Consider the following 20,425-nt stretch of genomic DNA (forward strand, 5'->3'; position numbering starts at 1 on the left):
ATTTTGAGGGCATGTGTCTTGTCCCCCCCTTTCCTAACCTACCAGGCTGCATGCCCGGATATTATAAAAAAAGTGACGGTAAAAAAATTAAGAAAAAAACGGCGTGAGGATTTGGAGGGGAACCCCATGCCAAAATAATAAAACGAAAAGGCGTGGGGTTCCCCTCCAAATCCTCACGCCGTTTTTTTCTTAATTTTTTTTTACTGTCACTTTTTTTATTTATTGTTCAGCTGTCAGCGGGGAAACCCATTGAAAGCTGATGACTCATCCGTTAATAAGGACACCCTGATTGGACAAAAATTTGCCCAATCAGGACACAGAATGCACTGTGCAGTGCATTGCAGGATGTTTGACAGGGTGAAAGCCCTGCAAAGTCGGGTGTCCGGCGAACGGCCGAACAGGCAAATGTTCAGCCCGAACTCATGCTCAGGCCGAACCGTTTGCTCACCCCTAATAGGGGGGTATGAGACACCCTCCACTGGTTTTGTAAATATTTCAGTATGGATACAGACCAAGGGTTTTGCTGCCACGGAATATAAGAAGTCATTGGGGAAGTTCAATCCACCTGTTTGCTTTCAGACATAAATTATCAATGTTGGGTGGACTTAGCCAATGTTCCTTGATTAAACGCAATACTGTTTTAACAGATGAATGCACTTATATTATTTGCTGACAAGTCATAATCTAATATTAACTGATAAGTGACAATTATTTTGATGTTAGGTCTTCACTAAGAAAAGGATGTAGATGGAAGCGGGAAAACATTTACAGTATGTAAGCTGTTCATAACTGAAAGAGTGTTTCTATTTAGAGTAATCTCATCACCAGAAAAATATACAAGCAACCGGGGGGCTGTTAGAAATCACATGGCCCCATACAACCTACCTGACAGGCCCTCGAAAATATTAAAAGAATATTTTCTCTAAAAATACATTAAAATCATTCATAGTGGACAAAAACGCAAAATTCTTGGTAAATCTAAAAGATAAAATTGTATTAAGGTAATAAACAATGCTCTGTGTGTGAATAAGGTCTTGGGGCTCATTTACATGGGATTTTTGTATAGTTTAAATCAGTATTTTTTTTTTTTATGTGGCTGGAGCTGTGTGTAGGTAGGTTTGTTAAGCTATGAGTACACAGCGGCTGTAAGAACACAGCTGCAGATCCTAATTTAAAAGGTATATTGGTGCAGGTTTACGTTTTCAAACAAAGAAAATGTGCGCTCAGGGCCACTCACCTGCACACCTGTTATATAAGGACCTGCGGCTGTGTTCGTACAGCTGCTATGTCCTCATAGAATAACAGGAGGCTCTAAACAAACCCTACAAACAGGTAGGGTGATCAACATGGAGGGTTGGGGGGGGGGGTCAATTACTGGAACCCATCCCATGTATGGCCCTTCTTTGCAGCAGCTGAAAGCTGGCGGTAGGGAGAGGAATAGAGGCTGGAGCATTCAGCTGCTGCAAAGAGAGTGGTTTCCATGATTCCCCCCACCGCACCAATCACCCTCCCAACCCACATCCAATTCCCCCTGCTGCCCGGGCCTCCCTGCTGGCCCAGACCTCATACAGGACTGGTGGTGCCCCCTTATCGACAGCCCTGTGCAGCTGTAGCTGCTCTACTCCTGAAAATCAATGTTGTACCCTTGGTTGTGTTGAACTTTAAAACATAAGCATGCAGCACATTTAAAGTTGGAGTATAGTAAGGATTTCTTAGCTCTACGCTTATCCCAGGTCAGGACATACTGAAGACATAACATCAGCATGACAGCCAGGCAGCTGGCCTTTTTGGCAATGACATTTTAGAGAATGCTGCAGATTTGAAAGAATCAAGAAAAAAACTAGAAACTGCATTAATATGTTAAATCCTATATGAGATTTTAGCGATTGGGTTTAGATCTACTTATATCACTACAAAGGGCCATGTTTGTGCAACTGATATTCAAGCTTTGAAGGTAGTATAAATCTTAGCCTACTAGAACTGTCCATCAGTTGAGAATGTTGTACTATATCAACAACACTGTCTCAAACATGGATTATATGGGAGTATGGAATCTTTAACCACCTCTATACCGGTCCCTTTTACTCCCATCCTGCCCAGGCCAATTTTCAGATTTTAGCGCTGCAACATTTTGAATGACAATTGCGTGGTCAATGCAACACTGTAGCCATATAACATTTTTATAATTTTTTTAATTACCTCTGGGTTTTTATTTTTTGCTAAATAAACTAAAAAAGAACAAAAATACTGAAAAAAAATATTATTTTGTCTGTAGGAAGGTTAGAGTCCAAAAACTATGGTATATATATCTGAAAATGTATCTAATTTCTTGAGGCCTTAAACCGCCAGAACAGTTCAAAAACCCCCAAAAATATAATTTTGTTTCACATTTTGTTTTTATTTTTACATACTGTCACCAAAGCAGTACAGCGTCATCATATAACTGGTGTGGCGGTGACCTGGGACACTGACTGTTGACAGTATGTAAAAAAAAGAAAAAAAAAAGGATGTGACCACATGTTAACACTACAAATTCTGGATCCCTGCACACTGCTGTAGGAATACAGGTTGAATAATTTATGTAAGATATTCTATCAATATACATGCAACTGCTATATACCCTTTCCAACAAACTATGCAATAAAAACAGGGATTTCTTTTTTTCAATTATCGCTCTTTTTTTGTTTATAGCGCAAAATCTAAAAACTGCAGAGGTGATCAAATACCACCATTTCTATTCTTGTTTTTTATTTAACATTTTTTTTTTTAAATACTGTGACCAGAGCAATACAGTGTCACAATAGTAGCACTGTACCAGTCTGGGGAATTGATCAGGATTTTTTTTTTTTTTTTTTTACATACTATGATTGCTTATAGTAGTAAATTTCACTGCTATAAGCAAATATTTTTACTGAATGGCAATGGTTAACAGTTTGTTTAACTCTAATTCTCACTCTAGTGTCAGAGGCAACAGTGCCACCTACTGACGGAAGGGAGAAATGCAGTCAAACCCAGATTAAGAGAGGAAGTCCAATTGACCACAGTATAATTACAGCCAGGCTAGTTACTGCCCAGCAACTAAATTTCAATAGCAACCTTGCATTAAGACAAGGGTGCTACAAGTGCAATAATAAAAATGAAAAATTCCTTTAAATATAGTGCCTGGGGGGTTCCCTTAATGTGCCTGTAGAGTGGGGCATCTGTAGCATGCATAAAACAAGCTGCAGCAAAAATTACATTTCCAAAGAAAAAAAATTAGTCAAATCTTATTTAAAATGACTCGCGATTGCAATTGCTGGCACCCGGCTATTGCAAAAATACAGAAACCTGCCCAGATCGCTAAATACCTTGCAAACCTATTTACCCAAATGCTTCGGTGGCTGTCCAGATGCAGGCACACACCTCAACATTTGGTTGACCTGCCCACTGGCCCACACATTCTGGACTGAATTTTTCCATATTCTCTCAACACTGTTCAAAGGTCCATTTGACCCTAACCCAGCCACAGCCCTACTCAATAAAAAAACCCTAGAACAGGGGTGTCAAACTAAATTTCATCAGCATTATGGTCGCCCTCAGAGGTCTGGTACTATCTGTAGCCCATCACTATTAGAAGTCAAGATCCCCCACCCTCCCTTACAACACAGTGCATCCCTTTTACCATGTGCTGCTGCTGCTGCTGGGAAGAAGCTGGAGGCAGAGCTGGAAAGCAGCAACTGCAGAGTCTGGAGGAGGGCTGGAATCCGCTGCCAGAGTTTGCTGAATGCTGAGACCAATTGAGGTGGAGAGGAGGGGGTGCTGCGGCTGCACAGAGAGGTGCAGGATCTGTAGGAGAAGATGTGTCCTCCTCTCTGCTGCCAACTGCTGAGTTGGGGGGTTGCTCCTCTCTGCAGCTGCAGGGGGAAGCACAGGATCTGGCAGATGAGTTCCGTCCTCTCTGCTGCCATCTGCTGAGACAAGGTGGGGGCAGAAATGAGGGAGATGCAGCAGCTGCAGGAGAGGTGCAAGGGCCACATGAAATGGCCTGGAGGGCCGGATTCGGCCCACGGGCCTTGAGTTTGACACCTGTGCCCTAGAAGTAACCTGCCCATAATTTAAACTCCTCTTGCAGGTTACTACCATGCTGAAGCAAACCATCGCGAAGGCCTGGAGATCCCCCACCTTAGCATCACAGAAACTAAAAACAGGGTCACCAGAGCCATGATCCATGATAAAGTGGAAGCAATTCTCTTGGACAAATTCAAAAACTATGAACGTTTCTGAAAGCCATGGGTGGACCACTATCTCCCTTCTGACTTTGATGAAACATTACTGTCTCCTTGATCCCCTATGCTTATGATACTAGGGACAATCGGACGAAGATCCATAATCCTTTCTCCCACTTCACCTCCCAAGACCTATTCTTTCTCCCTTCATCTCCCTCTCCTGCCTTAGTTCCCCTAATCCTTACTTCCTCCTATGTCCTCTTGCCCTCCGGCCCCTTTTCTCTATCCCCGTCTAGCTTCTCTCTCCCTCTTTCTCTTCTCTCTATCTCCCCCCCCCCCCCAGACTGCTCAGCTCCAACCAATAAAAGACTACCCCAAACAGGGGCAGCCCATCCATATAATAACATGAACAGGATGACAACTGCACCAAACATCATGCAAACCTCACTCTACTCATTCTTTCTAAAGGTAGCCTATGTTGTTCCCCAAAACTGTCCAGTTCAATACCCCTACCTACACATCCCAAATTTTAATTGTTGTTTTTAGAAATGTAAGACCTAGCTGAACAGCTGGGGCTAACCATACTCCCATATACAGTGTTATACTACTGTTATCGAATGATTATCCTTTGTTACGCATACTTTTTTTTATCAAACTAATATGTGCTGCGTCCCCACGCAAATGGCATGCTACTATGAACTTTGTTATTCTGCAAGAGTTATTGTGCTTGTTTGTTACTCTTCTTTATTAAAGCAGATTTTTCTAAAAGCGGAGTGGGGTCCCCCCAGTCCATACTGAATTTGGAGGGGAACCCCATGCCAAAATGTAAAAAACAACGGCATAGACCCCCCAATCCATACCAGACCCTTTTCCAGGCATGCAGCCTGGCAGGTCAGGAAATGGGGGGAATGGGGGGAATAAGCGAGCGCCGCCCCCCCTCCTGAACTATACCAAGCAGGCGGGGGGGGGGGGGGGCTTATCGTAATCTGGAAACCCCCTTTAACAAGGGGGATCCCAGGTCCCACCACCCCCCCAACATGTGAATGGGTATCGGGTATATAGTACCCCTATCCATTCACCAAAAAAGTGTCAAAAAGTAATAAACACAAGAGATACCCGGTGGCTACGTCACTCTGTGGCACCACCCCTTTCTGACGTCACGAACTGGTGCATGCTGGGCAAGTGACATCAGAAGGGGCGGTGCTACTGGATGACGTAGCCAGGTGGCCTCGCCCCTTGCTTGTATAAGAGATGTCAAAGCGCAGAGGAGGCATTCAGCGGGAGGCCTCCCAGGAGGTGGGAGCGTTTATTAATTTTTTAATTTTTCGGGTCCGTCAAGCAGCGTGATTGACGATGAATTTACATCGAGGGACACTATTTTTTAATAAAGGATTTGTCTAAAGTGTTTATTACTTTTTGACCTTTTTGGTAATGGGGCTTCCAGATTCAGATAAGCCCCCTGCCCACAAACCCACACAACCACAGCCCAGGGTTGTGGGGAAGAGACGCTTGTCCAAGGTGCTTTGGGGTGGGGCTAGCAGAGCCCCTTCTGCCCCAAAGCACCCACCCCCCCCCCATTTTGAGGGCATGTGTCTTGTCCCCCCCTTTCCTAACCTACCAGGCTGCATGCCCGGATATTATAAAAAAAGTGACGGTAAAAAAATTAAGAAAAAAACGGCGTGAGGATTTGGAGGGGAACCCCATGCCAAAATAATAAAAACGAAAAGGCGTGGGGTTCCCCTCCAAATCCTCACGCCGTTTTTTTCTTAATTTTTTTTTACTGTCACTTTTTTTATTTTATTGTTCAGCTGTCAGCGGGGAAACCCATTGAAAGCTGATGACTCATCCGTTAATAAGGACACCCTGATTGGACAAAAATTTGCCCAATCAGGACACAGAATGCACTGTGCAGTGCATTGCAGGATGTTTGACAGGGTGAAAGCCCTGCAAAGTCGGGTGTCCGGCGAACGGCCGAACAGGCAAATGTTCAGCCCGAACTCATGCTCAGGCCGAACCGTTTGCTCACCCCTAATAGGGGGGTATGAGACACCCTCCACTGGTTTTGTAAATATTTCAGTATGGATACAGACCAAGGGTTTTGCTGCCACGGAATATAAGAAGTCATTGGGGAAGTTCAATCCACCTGTTTGCTTTCAGACATAAATTATCAATGTTGGGTGGACTTAGCCAATGTTCCTTGATTAAACGCAATACTGTTTTAACAGATGAATGCACTTATATTATTTGCTGACAAGTCATAATCTAATATTAACTGATAAGTGACAATTATTTTGATGTTAGGTCTTCACTAAGAAAAGGATGTAGATGGAAGCGGGAAAACATTTACAGTATGTAAGCTGTTCATAACTGAAAGAGTGTTTCTATTTAGAGTAATCTCATCACCAGAAAAATATACAAGCAACCGGGGGGCTGTTAGAAATCACATGGCCCCATACAACCTACCTGACAGGCCCTCGAAAATATTAAAAGAATATTTTCTCTAAAAATACATTAAAATCATTCATAGTGGACAAAAACGCAAAATTCTTGGTAAATCTAAAAGATAAAATTGTATTAAGGTAATAAACAATGCTCTGTGTGTGAATAAGGTCTTGGGGCTCATTTACATGGGATTTTTGTATAGTTTAAATCAGTATTTTTTTTTTTATGTGGCTGGAGCTGTGTGTAGGTAGGTTTGTTAAGCTATGAGTACACAGCGGCTGTAAGAACACAGCTGCAGATCCTAATTTAAAAGGTATATTGGTGCAGGTTTACGTTTTCAAACAAAGAAAATGTGCGCTCAGGGCCACTCACCTGCACACCTGTTATATAAGGACCTGCGGCTGTGTTCGTACAGCTGCTATGTCCTCATAGAATAACAGGAGGCTCTAAACAAACCCTACAAACAGGTAGGGTGATCAACATGGAGGGTTGGGGGGGGGGGTCAATTACTGGAACCCATCCCATGTATGGCCCTTCTTTGCAGCAGCTGAAAGCTGGCGGTAGGGAGAGGAATAGAGGCTGGAGCATTCAGCTGCTGCAAAGAGAGTGGTTTCCATGATTCCCCCCACCGCACCAATCACCCTCCCAACCCACATCCAATTCCCCCTGCTGCCCGGGCCTCCCTGCTGGCCCAGACCTCATACAGGACTGGTGGTGCCCCCTTATCGACAGCCCTGTGCAGCTGTAGCTGCTCTACTCCTGAAAATCAATGTTGTACCCTTGGTTGTGTTGAACTTTAAAACATAAGCATGCAGCACATTTAAAGTTGGAGTATAGTAAGGATTTCTTAGCTCTACGCTTATCCCAGGTCAGGACATACTGAAGACATAACATCAGCATGACAGCCAGGCAGCTGGCCTTTTTGGCAATGACATTTTAGAGAATGCTGCAGATTTGAAAGAATCAAGAAAAAAACTAGAAACTGCATTAATATGTTAAATCCTATATGAGATTTTAGCGATTGGGTTTAGATCTACTTATATCACTACAAAGGGCCATGTTTGTGCAACTGATATTCAAGCTTTGAAGGTAGTATAAATCTTAGCCTACTAGAACTGTCCATCAGTTGAGAATGTTGTACTATATCAACAACACTGTCTCAAACATGGATTATATGGGAGTATGGAATCTTTAACCACCTCTATACCGGTCCCTTTTACTCCCATCCTGCCCAGGCCAATTTTCAGATTTTAGCGCTGCAACATTTTGAATGACAATTGCGTGGTCAATGCAACACTGTAGCCATATAACATTTTTATAATTTTTTTAATTACCTCTGGGTTTTTATTTTTTGCTAAATAAACTAAAAAAGAACAAAAATACTGAAAAAAAATATTATTTTGTCTGTAGGAAGGTTAGAGTCCAAAAACTATGGTATATATATCTGAAAATGTATCTAATTTCTTGAGGCCTTAAACCGCCAGAACAGTTCAAAAACCCCCAAAAATATAATTTTGTTTCACATTTTGTTTTTATTTTTACATACTGTCACCAAAGCAGTACAGCGTCATCATATAACTGGTGTGGCGGTGACCTGGGACACTGACTGTTGACAGTATGTAAAAAAAAGAAAAAAAAAAGGATGTGACCACATGTTAACACTACAAATTCTGGATCCCTGCACACTGCTGTAGGAATACAGGTTGAATAATTTATGTAAGATATTCTATCAATATACATGCAACTGCTATATACCCTTTCCAACAAACTATGCAATAAAAACAGGGATTTCTTTTTTTCAATTATCGCTCTTTTTTTGTTTATAGCGCAAAATCTAAAAACTGCAGAGGTGATCAAATACCACCATTTCTATTCTTGTTTTTTATTTAACATTTTTTTTTTTAAATACTGTGACCAGAGCAATACAGTGTCACAATAGTAGCACTGTACCAGTCTGGGGAATTGATCAGGATTTTTTTTTTTTTTTTTTTACATACTATGATTGCTTATAGTAGTAAATTTCACTGCTATAAGCAAATATTTTTACTGAATGGCAATGGTTAACAGTTTGTTTAACTCTAATTCTCACTCTAGTGTCAGAGGCAACAGTGCCACCTACTGACGGAAGGGAGAAATGCAGTCAAACCCAGATTAAGAGAGGAAGTCCAATTGACCACAGTATAATTACAGCCAGGCTAGTTACTGCCCAGCAACTAAATTTCAATAGCAACCTTGCATTAAGACAAGGGTGCTACAAGTGCAATAATAAAAATGAAAAATTCCTTTAAATATAGTGCCTGGGGGGTTCCCTTAATGTGCCTGTAGAGTGGGGCATCTGTAGCATGCATAAAACAAGCTGCAGCAAAAATTACATTTCCAAAGAAAAAAAATTAGTCAAATCTTATTTAAAATGACTCGCGATTGCAATTGCTGGCACCCGGCTATTGCAAAAATACAGAAACCTGCCCAGATCGCTAAATACCTTGCAAACCTATTTACCCAAATGCTTCGGTGGCTGTCCAGATGCAGGCACACACCTCAACATTTGGTTGACCTGCCCACTGGCCCACACATTCTGGACTGAATTTTTCCATATTCTCTCAACACTGTTCAAAGGTCCATTTGACCCTAACCCAGCCACAGCCCTACTCAATAAAAAAACCCTAGAACAGGGGTGTCAAACTAAATTTCATCAGCATTATGGTCGCCCTCAGAGGTCTGGTACTATCTGTAGCCCATCACTATTAGAAGTCAAGATCCCCCACCCTCCCTTACAACACAGTGCATCCCTTTTACCATGTGCTGCTGCTGCTGCTGGGAAGAAGCTGGAGGCAGAGCTGGAAAGCAGCAACTGCAGAGTCTGGAGGAGGGCTGGAATCCGCTGCCAGAGTTTGCTGAATGCTGAGACCAATTGAGGTGGAGAGGAGGGGGTGCTGCGGCTGCACAGAGAGGTGCAGGATCTGTAGGAGAAGATGTGTCCTCCTCTCTGCTGCCAACTGCTGAGTTGGGGGGTTGCTCCTCTCTGCAGCTGCAGGGGGAAGCACAGGATCTGGCAGATGAGTTCCGTCCTCTCTGCTGCCATCTGCTGAGACAAGGTGGGGGCAGAAATGAGGGAGATGCAGCAGCTGCAGGAGAGGTGCAAGGGCCACATGAAATGGCCTGGAGGGCCGGATTCGGCCCACGGGCCTTGAGTTTGACACCTGTGCCCTAGAAGTAACCTGCCCATAATTTAAACTCCTCTTGCAGGTTACTACCATGCTGAAGCAAACCATCGCGAAGGCCTGGAGATCCCCCACCTTAGCATCACAGAAACTAAAAACAGGGTCACCAGAGCCATGATCCATGATAAAGTGGAAGCAATTCTCTTGGACAAATTCAAAAACTATGAACGTTTCTGAAAGCCATGGGTGGACCACTATCTCCCTTCTGACTTTGATGAAACATTACTGTCTCCTTGATCCCCTATGCTTATGATACTAGGGACAATCGGACGAAGATCCATAATCCTTTCTCCCACTTCACCTCCCAAGACCTATTCTTTCTCCCTTCATCTCCCTCTCCTGCCTTAGTTCCCCTAATCCTTACTTCCTCCTATGTCCTCTTGCCCTCCGGCCCCTTTTCTCTATCCCCGTCTAGCTTCTCTCTCCCTCTTTCTCTTCTCTCTATCTCCCCCCCCCCCCCAGACTGCTCAGCTCCAACCAATAAAAGACTACCCCAAACAGGGGCAGCCCATCCATATAATAACATGAACAGGATGACAACTGCACCAAACATCATGCAAACCTCACTCTACTCATTCTTTCTAAAGGTAGCCTATGTTGTTCCCCAAAACTGTCCAGTTCAATACCCCTACCTACACATCCCAAATTTTAATTGTTGTTTTTAGAAATGTAAGACCTAGCTGAACAGCTGGGGCTAACCATACTCCCATATACAGTGTTATACTACTGTTATCGAATGATTATCCTTTGTTACGCATACTTTTTTTTATCAAACTAATATGTGCTGCGTCCCCACGCAAATGGCATGCTACTATGAACTTTGTTATTCTGCAAGAGTTATTGTGCTTGTTTGTTACTCTTCTTTATTAAAGCAGATTTTTCTAAAAGCGGAGTGGGGTCCCCCCAGTCCATACTGAATTTGGAGGGGAACCCCATGCCAAAATGTAAAAAACAACGGCATAGACCCCCCAATCCATACCAGACCCTTTTCCAGGCATGCAGCCTGGCAGGTCAGGAAATGGGGGGAATGGGGGGAATAAGCGAGCGCCGCCCCCCCTCCTGAACTATACCAAGCAGGCGGGGGGGGGGGGGGCTTATCGTAATCTGGAAACCCCCTTTAACAAGGGGGATCCCAGGTCCCACCACCCCCCCAACATGTGAATGGGTATCGGGTATATAGTACCCCTATCCATTCACCAAAAAAGTGTCAAAAAGTAATAAACACAAGAGATACCCGGTGGCTACGTCACTCTGTGGCACCACCCCTTTCTGACGTCACGAACTGGTGCATGCTGGGCAAGTGACATCAGAAGGGGCGGTGCTACTGGATGACGTAGCCAGGTGGCCTCGCCCCTTGCTTGTATAAGAGATGTCAAAGCGCAGAGGAGGCATTCAGCGGGAGGCCTCCCAGGAGGTGGGAGCGTTTATTAATTTTTTAATTTTTCGGGTCCGTCAAGCAGCGTGATTGACGATGAATTTACATCGAGGGACACTATTTTTTAATAAAGGATTTGTCTAAAGTGTTTATTACTTTTTGACCTTTTTGGTAATGGGGCTTCCAGATTCAGATAAGCCCCCTGCCCACAAACCCACACAACCACAGCCCAGGGTTGTGGGGAAGAGACGCTTGTCCAAGGTGCTTTGGGGTGGGGCTAGCAGAGCCCCTTCTGCCCCAAAGCACCCACCCCCCCCCCATTTTGAGGGCATGTGTCTTGTCCCCCCCTTTCCTAACCTACCAGGCTGCATGCCCGGATATTATAAAAAAAGTGACGGTAAAAAAATTAAGAAAAAAACGGCGTGAGGATTTGGAGGGGAACCCCATGCCAAAATAATAAAAACGAAAAGGCGTGGGGTTCCCCTCCAAATCCTCACGCCGTTTTTTTCTTAATTTTTTTTTACTGTCACTTTTTTTATTTTATTGTTCAGCTGTCAGCGGGGAAACCCATTGAAAGCTGATGACTCATCCGTTAATAAGGACACCCTGATTGGACAAAAATTTGCCCAATCAGGACACAGAATGCACTGTGCAGTGCATTGCAGGATGTTTGACAGGGTGAAAGCCCTGCAAAGTCGGGTGTCCGGCGAACGGCCGAACAGGCAAATGTTCAGCCCGAACTCATGCTCAGGCCGAACCGTTTGCTCACCCCTAATAGGGGGGTATGAGACACCCTCCACTGGTTTTGTAAATATTTCAGTATGGATACAGACCAAGGGTTTTGCTGCCACGGAATATAAGAAGTCATTGGGGAAGTTCAATCCACCTGTTTGCTTTCAGACATAAATTATCAATGTTGGGTGGACTTAGCCAATGTTCCTTGATTAAACGCAATACTGTTTTAACAGATGAATGCACTTATATTATTTGCTGACAAGTCATAATCTAATATTAACTGATAAGTGACAATTATTTTGATGTTAGGTCTTCACTAAGAAAAGGATGTAGATGGAAGCGGGAAAACATTTACAGTATGTAAGCTGTTCATAACTGAAAGAGTGTTTCTATTTAGAGTAATCTCATCACCAGAAAAATATACAAGCAACCGGGGGGCTGTTAGAAATCACATGGCCCCATACAACCTACCTGACAGGCCCTCGAAAATATTAAAAGAATATTTTCTCTAAAAATACATTAAAATCATTCATAGTGGACAAAAACGCAAAATTCTTGGTAAATCTAAAAGATAAAATTGTATTAAGGTAATAAACAATGCTCTGTGTGTGAATAAGGTCTTGGGGCTCATTTACATGGGATTTTTGTATAGTTTAAATCAGTATTTTTTTTTTTATGTGGCTGGAGCTGTGTGTAGGTAGGTTTGTTAAGCTATGAGTACACAGCGGCTGTAAGAACACAGCTGCAGATCCTAATTTAAAAGGTATATTGGTGCAGGTTTACGTTTTCAAACAAAGAAAATGTGCGCTCAGGGCCACTCACCTGCACACCTGTTATATAAGGACCTGCGGCTGTGTTCGTACAGCTGCTATGTCCTCATAGAATAACAGGAGGCTCTAAACAAACCCTACAAACAGGTAGGGTGATCAACATGGAGGGTTGGGGGGGGGGGTCAATTACTGGAACCCATCCCATGTATGGCCCTTCTTTGCAGCAGCTGAAAGCTGGCGGTAGGGAGAGGAATAGAGGCTGGAGCATTCAGCTGCTGCAAAGAGAGTGGTTTCCATGATTCCCCCCACCGCACCAATCACCCTCCCAACCCACATCCAATTCCCCCTGCTGCCCGGGCCTCCCTGCTGGCCCAGACCTCATACAGGACTGGTGGTGCCCCCTTATCGACAGCCCTGTGCAGCTGTAGCTGCTCTACTCCTGAAAATCAATGTTGTACCCTTGGTTGTGTTGAACTTTAAAACATAAGCATGCAGCACATTTAAAGTTGGAGTATAGTAAGGATTTCTTAGCTCTACGCTTATCCCAGGTCAGGACATACTGAAGACATAACATCAGCATGACAGCCAGGCAGCTGGCCTTTTTGGCAATGACATTTTAGAGAATGCTGCAGATTTGAAAGAATCAAGAAAAAAACTAGAAACTGCATTAATATGTTAAATCCTATATGAGATTTTAGCGATTGGGTTTAGATCTACTTATATCACTACAAAGGGCCATGTTTGTGCAACTGATATTCAAGCTTTGAAGGTAGTATAAATCTTAGCCTACTAGAACTGTCCATCAGTTGAGAATGTTGTACTATATCAACAACACTGTCTCAAACATGGATTATATGGGAGTATGGAATCTTTAACCACCTCTATACCGGTCCCTTTTACTCCCATCCTGCCCAGGCCAATTTTCAGATTTTAGCGCTGCAACATTTTGAATGACAATTGCGTGGTCAATGCAACACTGTAGCCATATAACATTTTTATAATTTTTTTAATTACCTCTGGGTTTTTATTTTTTGCTAAATAAACTAAAAAAGAACAAAAATACTGAAAAAAAATATTATTTTGTCTGTAGGAAGGTTAGAGTCCAAAAACTATGGTATATATATCTGAAAATGTATCTAATTTCTTGAGGCCTTAAACCGCCAGAACAGTTCAAAAACCCCCAAAAATATAATTTTGTTTCACATTTTGTTTTTATTTTTACATACTGTCACCAAAGCAGTACAGCGTCATCATATAACTGGTGTGGCGGTGACCTGGGACACTGACTGTTGACAGTATGTAAAAAAAAGAAAAAAAAAAGGATGTGACCACATGTTAACACTACAAATTCTGGATCCCTGCACACTGCTGTAGGAATACAGGTTGAATAATTTATGTAAGATATTCTATCAATATACATGCAACTGCTATATACCCTTTCCAACAAACTATGCAATAAAAACAGGGATTTCTTTTTTTCAATTATCGCTCTTTTTTTGTTTATAGCGCAAAATCTAAAAACTGCAGAGGTGATCAAATACCACCATTTCTATTCTTGTTTTTTATTTAACATTTTTTTTTTTAAATACTGTGACCAGAGCAATACAGTGTCACAATAGTAGCACTGTACCAGTCTGGGGAATTGATCAGGATTTTTTTTTTTTTTTTTTTACATACTATGATTGCTTATAGTAGTAAATTTCACTGCTATAAGCAAATATTTTTACTGAATGGCAATGTGTATACATTGCCTTTTGTTGTGATTAGCTGTGATTGGTCATAGCTAATCACATGGTACAAATGGGCTGTGATTGGCCAAGTTTGTACCATGTGATCACTGTGATCAATCACCGCTAGCTTGTACATGTATTTAAAGTGGAGTTCCGCCCCCCCTTCAAAAATTAAAAGTCAGCAGCTACACATACTGTAGCTGCTGACTTTTAATATTAGGACACTTACCTGTCCTGGAGTCCAGCGATGTCGGCACAGCAGCCAATGTTTCCATTGGCTGTCGGGTGCTCCTGCCGCCATTGCTGGTAAGGGAACCAGGCAGTGAAACCTTGCGGCTTCACGGGCGGGTCCCTACTGCGCATGCGCAAAGCGTGCTGCGCATTCGGATTGGCTCGGTGGCGGAGTGTAGGAGGCGGGGTCCTAACTTTGCCAGGGCGCCGTTCCCGCAAGTGGGGAAGGGTACCTGTCAAAAACAGGTACCCGTTCCTCTCTCCCCCCTGAAATGTGGCACCGGAGGGGGGGGGGGAGGCAGCAAATGAGTGGAAGTTCCACATTTGGGTGGAACTCCGCTTTAAACTATCAGTTGCTAAAAGGATGTGACCACATGTTAACACTACAAATTCTGGATCCCTGCACACTGCTGTAGGAATACAGGTTGAATAATTTATGTAAGATATTCTATCAATATACATGCAACTGCTATATACCCTTTCCAACAAACTATGCAATAAAAACAGGGATTTCTTTTTTTCAATTATCGCTCTTTTTTTGTTTATAGCGCAAAATCTAAAAACTGCAGAGGTGATCAAATACCACCAAAAAAAAGCTCTATTTGTGGGGGAAAAAGGACATCAATTGTATTTGGGTACAGTGTCGCACAACTGCACAATTTTTCGTTAAAATAATGCAGTGCCGAATCGCAAGAAATGGCCTGGTCATTCAGGGGGTAAAACCTTCCGGAGCGGAAGTGGGTAAACAAACTTTAAACGATCCGGGCAGATAGGCAGACAAGGCATTTTGCCTTTTCATGTGGTGGGAATGCAGTGGAATAGCCACCCACTTAACACAGTCCTACTGCATGTGGTATGACTGAACCTTTAAAGTATCTGCCTAATAAAATTTAACTAAGCAGTACTATACATTGAGTCCATGTGCTTAAAAGACACTGCAAGGTATGCTTTAAGGCAAAGATGTAATCACATTTCATAACTAGTTGCTGTATTTATGCCTATTTTTACCTGTTCAATCCCTGACAGTAGCCAATGGTTGGATTTTGCCACGAGTATGCAAGAAGCACCCTCCTTAGCTTCTGAATAAACTCTGACGTAGGGCAACTAAAGTGCTTGTTATTAGTCAAAGTTCGATGAATATCAAGTTCAATCTGCTGAGAGGCTGGATGCTGAGAACTCACACACTTTGTCTGAAGATCTGCATAGTGGTGTGATCTGATGTGAATCCGTTGAGCAGTGAGCCATTTCCATACACGTTTACGGTGTTCTGGAGGGATCCCACACCTTACTAAGTTCTTCAGCTCCGTAGAGTGGCTGAGTTCTTCAAAACTGTTCCATTTAATTCTTAAAGGTTTGTCCACAACCTCATGCGTGAGAAGCTTGTTGGATCGAATTTCCAATGCTTGAATTTTGGCTAAAAGTTTCAAGTGTTCAACCTCATATTCTGGTATTATAACAAAGCCATAGTCATCATATTCACTAAAAAATATAGATTAAATTAATATTAATTACAAACTAAAAAGCAGAAGATTATATTCATATACAATACAAACTGTGATAGAATGCAAATAGGGCAGGATTAGCTAATGAAGGTGTATGTCAGGGCAAAAAAACAAAACATATGCAGTACATTTCTGCATTGGATGCAAATTTTCTCCATGTTTCATCACTTGCGAGTACAAAAAAAAGGCACAAATGCAACTTCTAGTTGTATCTTGCTAAACAAAACAACATAGAGGGAAATTGTTTTCCATGAAAAGAACTGGGAGTGCGGATTTGACGCCTCCAGACAACATAGGTAGAGTGAACTAGACACCTCCGAATTTCTGACAGGATCAATAGGGCATTTTTTGCACTTTAATAATATATTAATATATATAATAAACTCTTTCAATAATATAATTGTATAATTGTGGTGCATAATTGTAAATTAAATTCTGTTACTGCTGTGCATAATTGTAAATTAAATTCTGTTACTGCTTTATATATCTTTTGTTATACAGTATATGCTGTTATATGGTGATCTAATGTTGTTTATTCTTAATATATATAGTTGTTCCTTAGGCTCCTTTCACACGGCCGCTCCGCTGCTTTCCGTGTGTCCGCAAATCATCCTATTTTTTTGCGGATGATTTGCGGACATCAATGTAAGTGAATGGCACTGCGGATGTCAGCGGAATACCATCTGCTGACATCCGATTTTCCTCCTTTCAGTTCTGTTCCGTTTTTTGGAACGGAACAGAACCCCATTTTTCCATCCGTGTAAAAAACGGAAAGGAAGGAAAATCGGATGTCAGCGGTGTCATCCGCTGACATCCGCAATGCCATATACTTACATTATGTCCGCATATCATCCGCAAACGGATGGGATGATATGGGGGCACACGGAGCGGATGACACAAATGTCATCCGCTCCGTGGAAAAAAAAAAAAAAAAGTCCCGCAGCGGACTACAGCAGCGGAGCGGCCGTCTGAAAGGAGCCTTACTGCTGCTATGAATTCTGATGAAGCACAGAAAAGCACAAAGCGTTAATCCTGCATACTCTTCTTTTGTGAACAGTAGCTGATCATGTGTTACACATTGTTATATGTTTTTTGAACCTAGTGGGTTCTGTGTATATCAGACCCCATGTTGATATTTTTAAACTTTAGGATTTTATTATGATGTTTAAATAAAGTTTATATGTTTTGTAAATTATCTTTTCCTTGTGTTTCACTTATGGCACATTTAAAGTCCCTTTCCTCACTCCCCATTTCCAATAATTTGGCATTGGGGAGTTGAGATTTACTTTTTTCTAGTCTTTTAATAACATATTCAACAGACCAAAAGGGAGCAAATAAAGGAGTTCACTGTTGGTGTTTAAATACACTTTAAGACAGGTTTGCTATTGGCAGAGCCATGCATCATAAAGGGAAAGTGAACTCTGAACTCTGGTGTCAAGGGTTTAGTCACCAGCACTGCCTTTATTCTACCTTGACATGACATATGAACAAAGCATATCCTTCTATAGTGTGTGTTTGTCTCAATCCAGAGCACTAAGTGTCATTTCTCTCTGCTGCTTCGTTCCTCTGCTATAAGTATGAGTAATTTTTTTATGCGTGTTCCTAAAACCAAGAGAAAAATGGTGACAGGGGAGGACACTGACTGTGATTGACAGCCTCGGCTCTGTTCCTGTGTGCTGTATGACGGGGGGCGTGTCCTTTCGCTCCAATCATCTCTCAGAGCTCTCCTCACTGAGTTGTATGCACAGGAGTGCCTAGGCACATATACCAGGAAGTGTACTTGTAAGTACAGAGAAAGTATGGATAAATTCCAGAAAAGGTACATTGTCAGGGTATTGCTTAGACACAGTTAAAGCAGTATTAAATTCACTTTTTCCAGACAATAGTTTATGCAGTCATGGGGCAGTCATTCATTATATTGTCATAACTGTAGGCACAACTGTCACTGTTGCTCCTCCATTCAGAGTGGAAACAGTGTGGTACTGGCCAAGTGAAAATAAAGGCAAAAAAGCCTAAAAAAAGGAAAACTAAGGAAGCCACAACATTTAGGGATTGGAAAACTGCAATATATAAAATGTTTTCTTTTGAGTTTAATTCTGCTTTAAAATTTCAAAATTGTTGCTATATACCAAATCTTCACTTTTTGTTTCAACCCAGTTTAAGAAAATGGCATGTTTATGTAAAAAAAAAAATATGTCCAGAAAATTATGTCTTGAATTTTTATGTTAAAAGAGAATTGACGGGCAAATGATGAACAAAAATTTGATTTTTTTTTTTTTTACATAATGCTACCTTTCGATAATTCAGTTATGCCTGTTTTAAACCAGGATGAAACATTATTTTTGCTTTATAAAGAGAGCCAATAAGTTTGAGGGGCAAAAAGAGACTCAGCAAGGTCACATGCTAAATAGTCATCTACCTGAGAGGACGAAAATGTACCCCCAGTTGGTTTTGATCCTTTTTCATGTCAGATTCCAAGGCATCGTCTATCAGATTTTTTATGACTTCACAGTACTCAGCATCCAGATATGGCAGAGCTTCCTGCAACTTTCTCAACACAATTAAATATTTGCTTTCTATTTGGCAATTTCTAGCTTCCAAGTATGAGCACTGCAAGACAAAAAAAAGGTTGGCAATTGGATTTTAATAGTAGTTAAAGCTAAATTCCAGGTTAAGCAAATATTGTCTAAATACAAGAGACTATTCTGTATTCTTCCTTGAATCTTGGTGTGATTTGTATATTTCTTCCAGATCTGTGCAGTACTCCAGCGTGAAACTTTCCCTTTGCACAGGACTTTCCTGTATTAAGGACCGCTCACTGCTGCTCTCTCTCTTTGTACAGGATAACTGGTCTTGTATCCGCCCCCTCCTGTAGTTTTCTACAGGCAGCCTGTAGTGGGTGGGGCCTGCTGGGTGCTTCCTATCTGCTTTTTTCTGCACAGGCTATGTGCAGCACAGAAATTATGTCACAGCTTCTTTTACAAGGCAATAACTGTGTTTGTAAAGGCATTTGGTGCACACAGAATGGATTTATATCTTTGTATCCTTTGGGGCAATTCATATTATAATACAAGATTTATTATTATTATTATATAAGATTTATATTTATACAAGATTTATACAACTGCTCAAAAAAATTAAAGAAACACTTTGAAAACACATCAGATTTCAATGGGGGAAAATATCATGCTGGATATCTATACTGATATGGACTGGGTAATAGGTTAGGAACGAAAGGATGCCACATCAGTTGATGGAAATGAAAATTATCAACCTACAGAGGTCTGAATTCAAAGACACCCCAAAAATCAAAGTGAAAAGATGATGCAGCAGGCTAGTCCATTTTGCTGAGATTTCATTGCAGTAACTTAAAATGGTACTCAGTAGTTTGTATAGCCCCCATGTGCTTGCATGCATGCCTGACAACATCGGGGCATGCTACCACTGAGACGATGGAAGGTGTCCTTGGGCATTTCCTCCAAGATCTGAACCAGGGCATCACTGAGCTCCTTAACAGACTGAGGTGCAACCTGGCGGTGTCAGATGGACAGAAACACAATGTCCCAGAAGTGTTCTATTGATTTTAGGTCAGATGAGCATGGGGGTCATTCAATGGTATCAATTCCTTTATCCTCCATGAACTGGCTGCATACTCTCGCCACAATGGGCCCGGGGAAGTGTCATACACCAAGAGAAACCCAGGACCCACTGCACCAGCATAGGGTCTGACAATGGGTCCAAGGATTTCATCCTGATACCTAATGGCAGTCAGGGTGCCATTGTCTAGCCTGTAGAGGTCTGTGCATCCCTCCATGGATATACCACCCCAGACTATCACTGACCTACCACCAAATCGGTCATGCTGAACAATGTTACAGGCAGCATAACGTTCTCCAAGGCTTCTCCAGACCCTTTCACGTCTGTCACATGTGCTCAGGGTGAACCTGCTCTCATCTGTTAAAGCACAGGGCACCAGTGGCGGACCTGACAATTCTGGTGTTTAATGACAAATACCAAGTGAGCTCTACAATCTACGGTACAGCCCTGTTCAGCTCTCCTAAGGGACTGCCTGTCTCCTGGAATCTCCTCCATGCTCTTGAGACTGTGCTGGAAGACACAGCAAACCTTCTGGCAATGGCACGTATTGATGTGCCATACTGGAGGAGTTGGACTGCCTATGCAACCTCTATAGGGTTCAGGTATCGCCTCATGCT

General features: G+C 42.2%; 1 protein-coding gene across 1 annotated transcript in view; it reads right to left on the reverse strand.

Annotated features, from left to right (window-relative positions):
- The window catches only part of TBC1D2 (TBC1 domain family member 2), a 109,106-nt gene that overhangs the window by 44,154 nt on the left and 44,527 nt on the right, over positions 1–20,425 (reverse strand). The window contains exons 8-9 of the mRNA XM_082269375.1: positions 18,631–18,821; positions 15,718–16,188 (exon numbers count right to left, since the gene is read on the reverse strand). Of these exons, the coding sequence (XP_082125501.1) occupies positions 15,718–16,188; positions 18,631–18,821 (662 nt within the window). The remainder of the gene's footprint in view (positions 1–15,717; positions 16,189–18,630; positions 18,822–20,425) is intronic.

Source organism: Pelophylax lessonae (assembly GCF_965119305.1).
Source record: "Pelophylax lessonae genome assembly, chromosome: 1".
Taxonomy (NCBI): domain Eukaryota; kingdom Metazoa; phylum Chordata; class Amphibia; order Anura; family Ranidae; genus Pelophylax; species Pelophylax lessonae.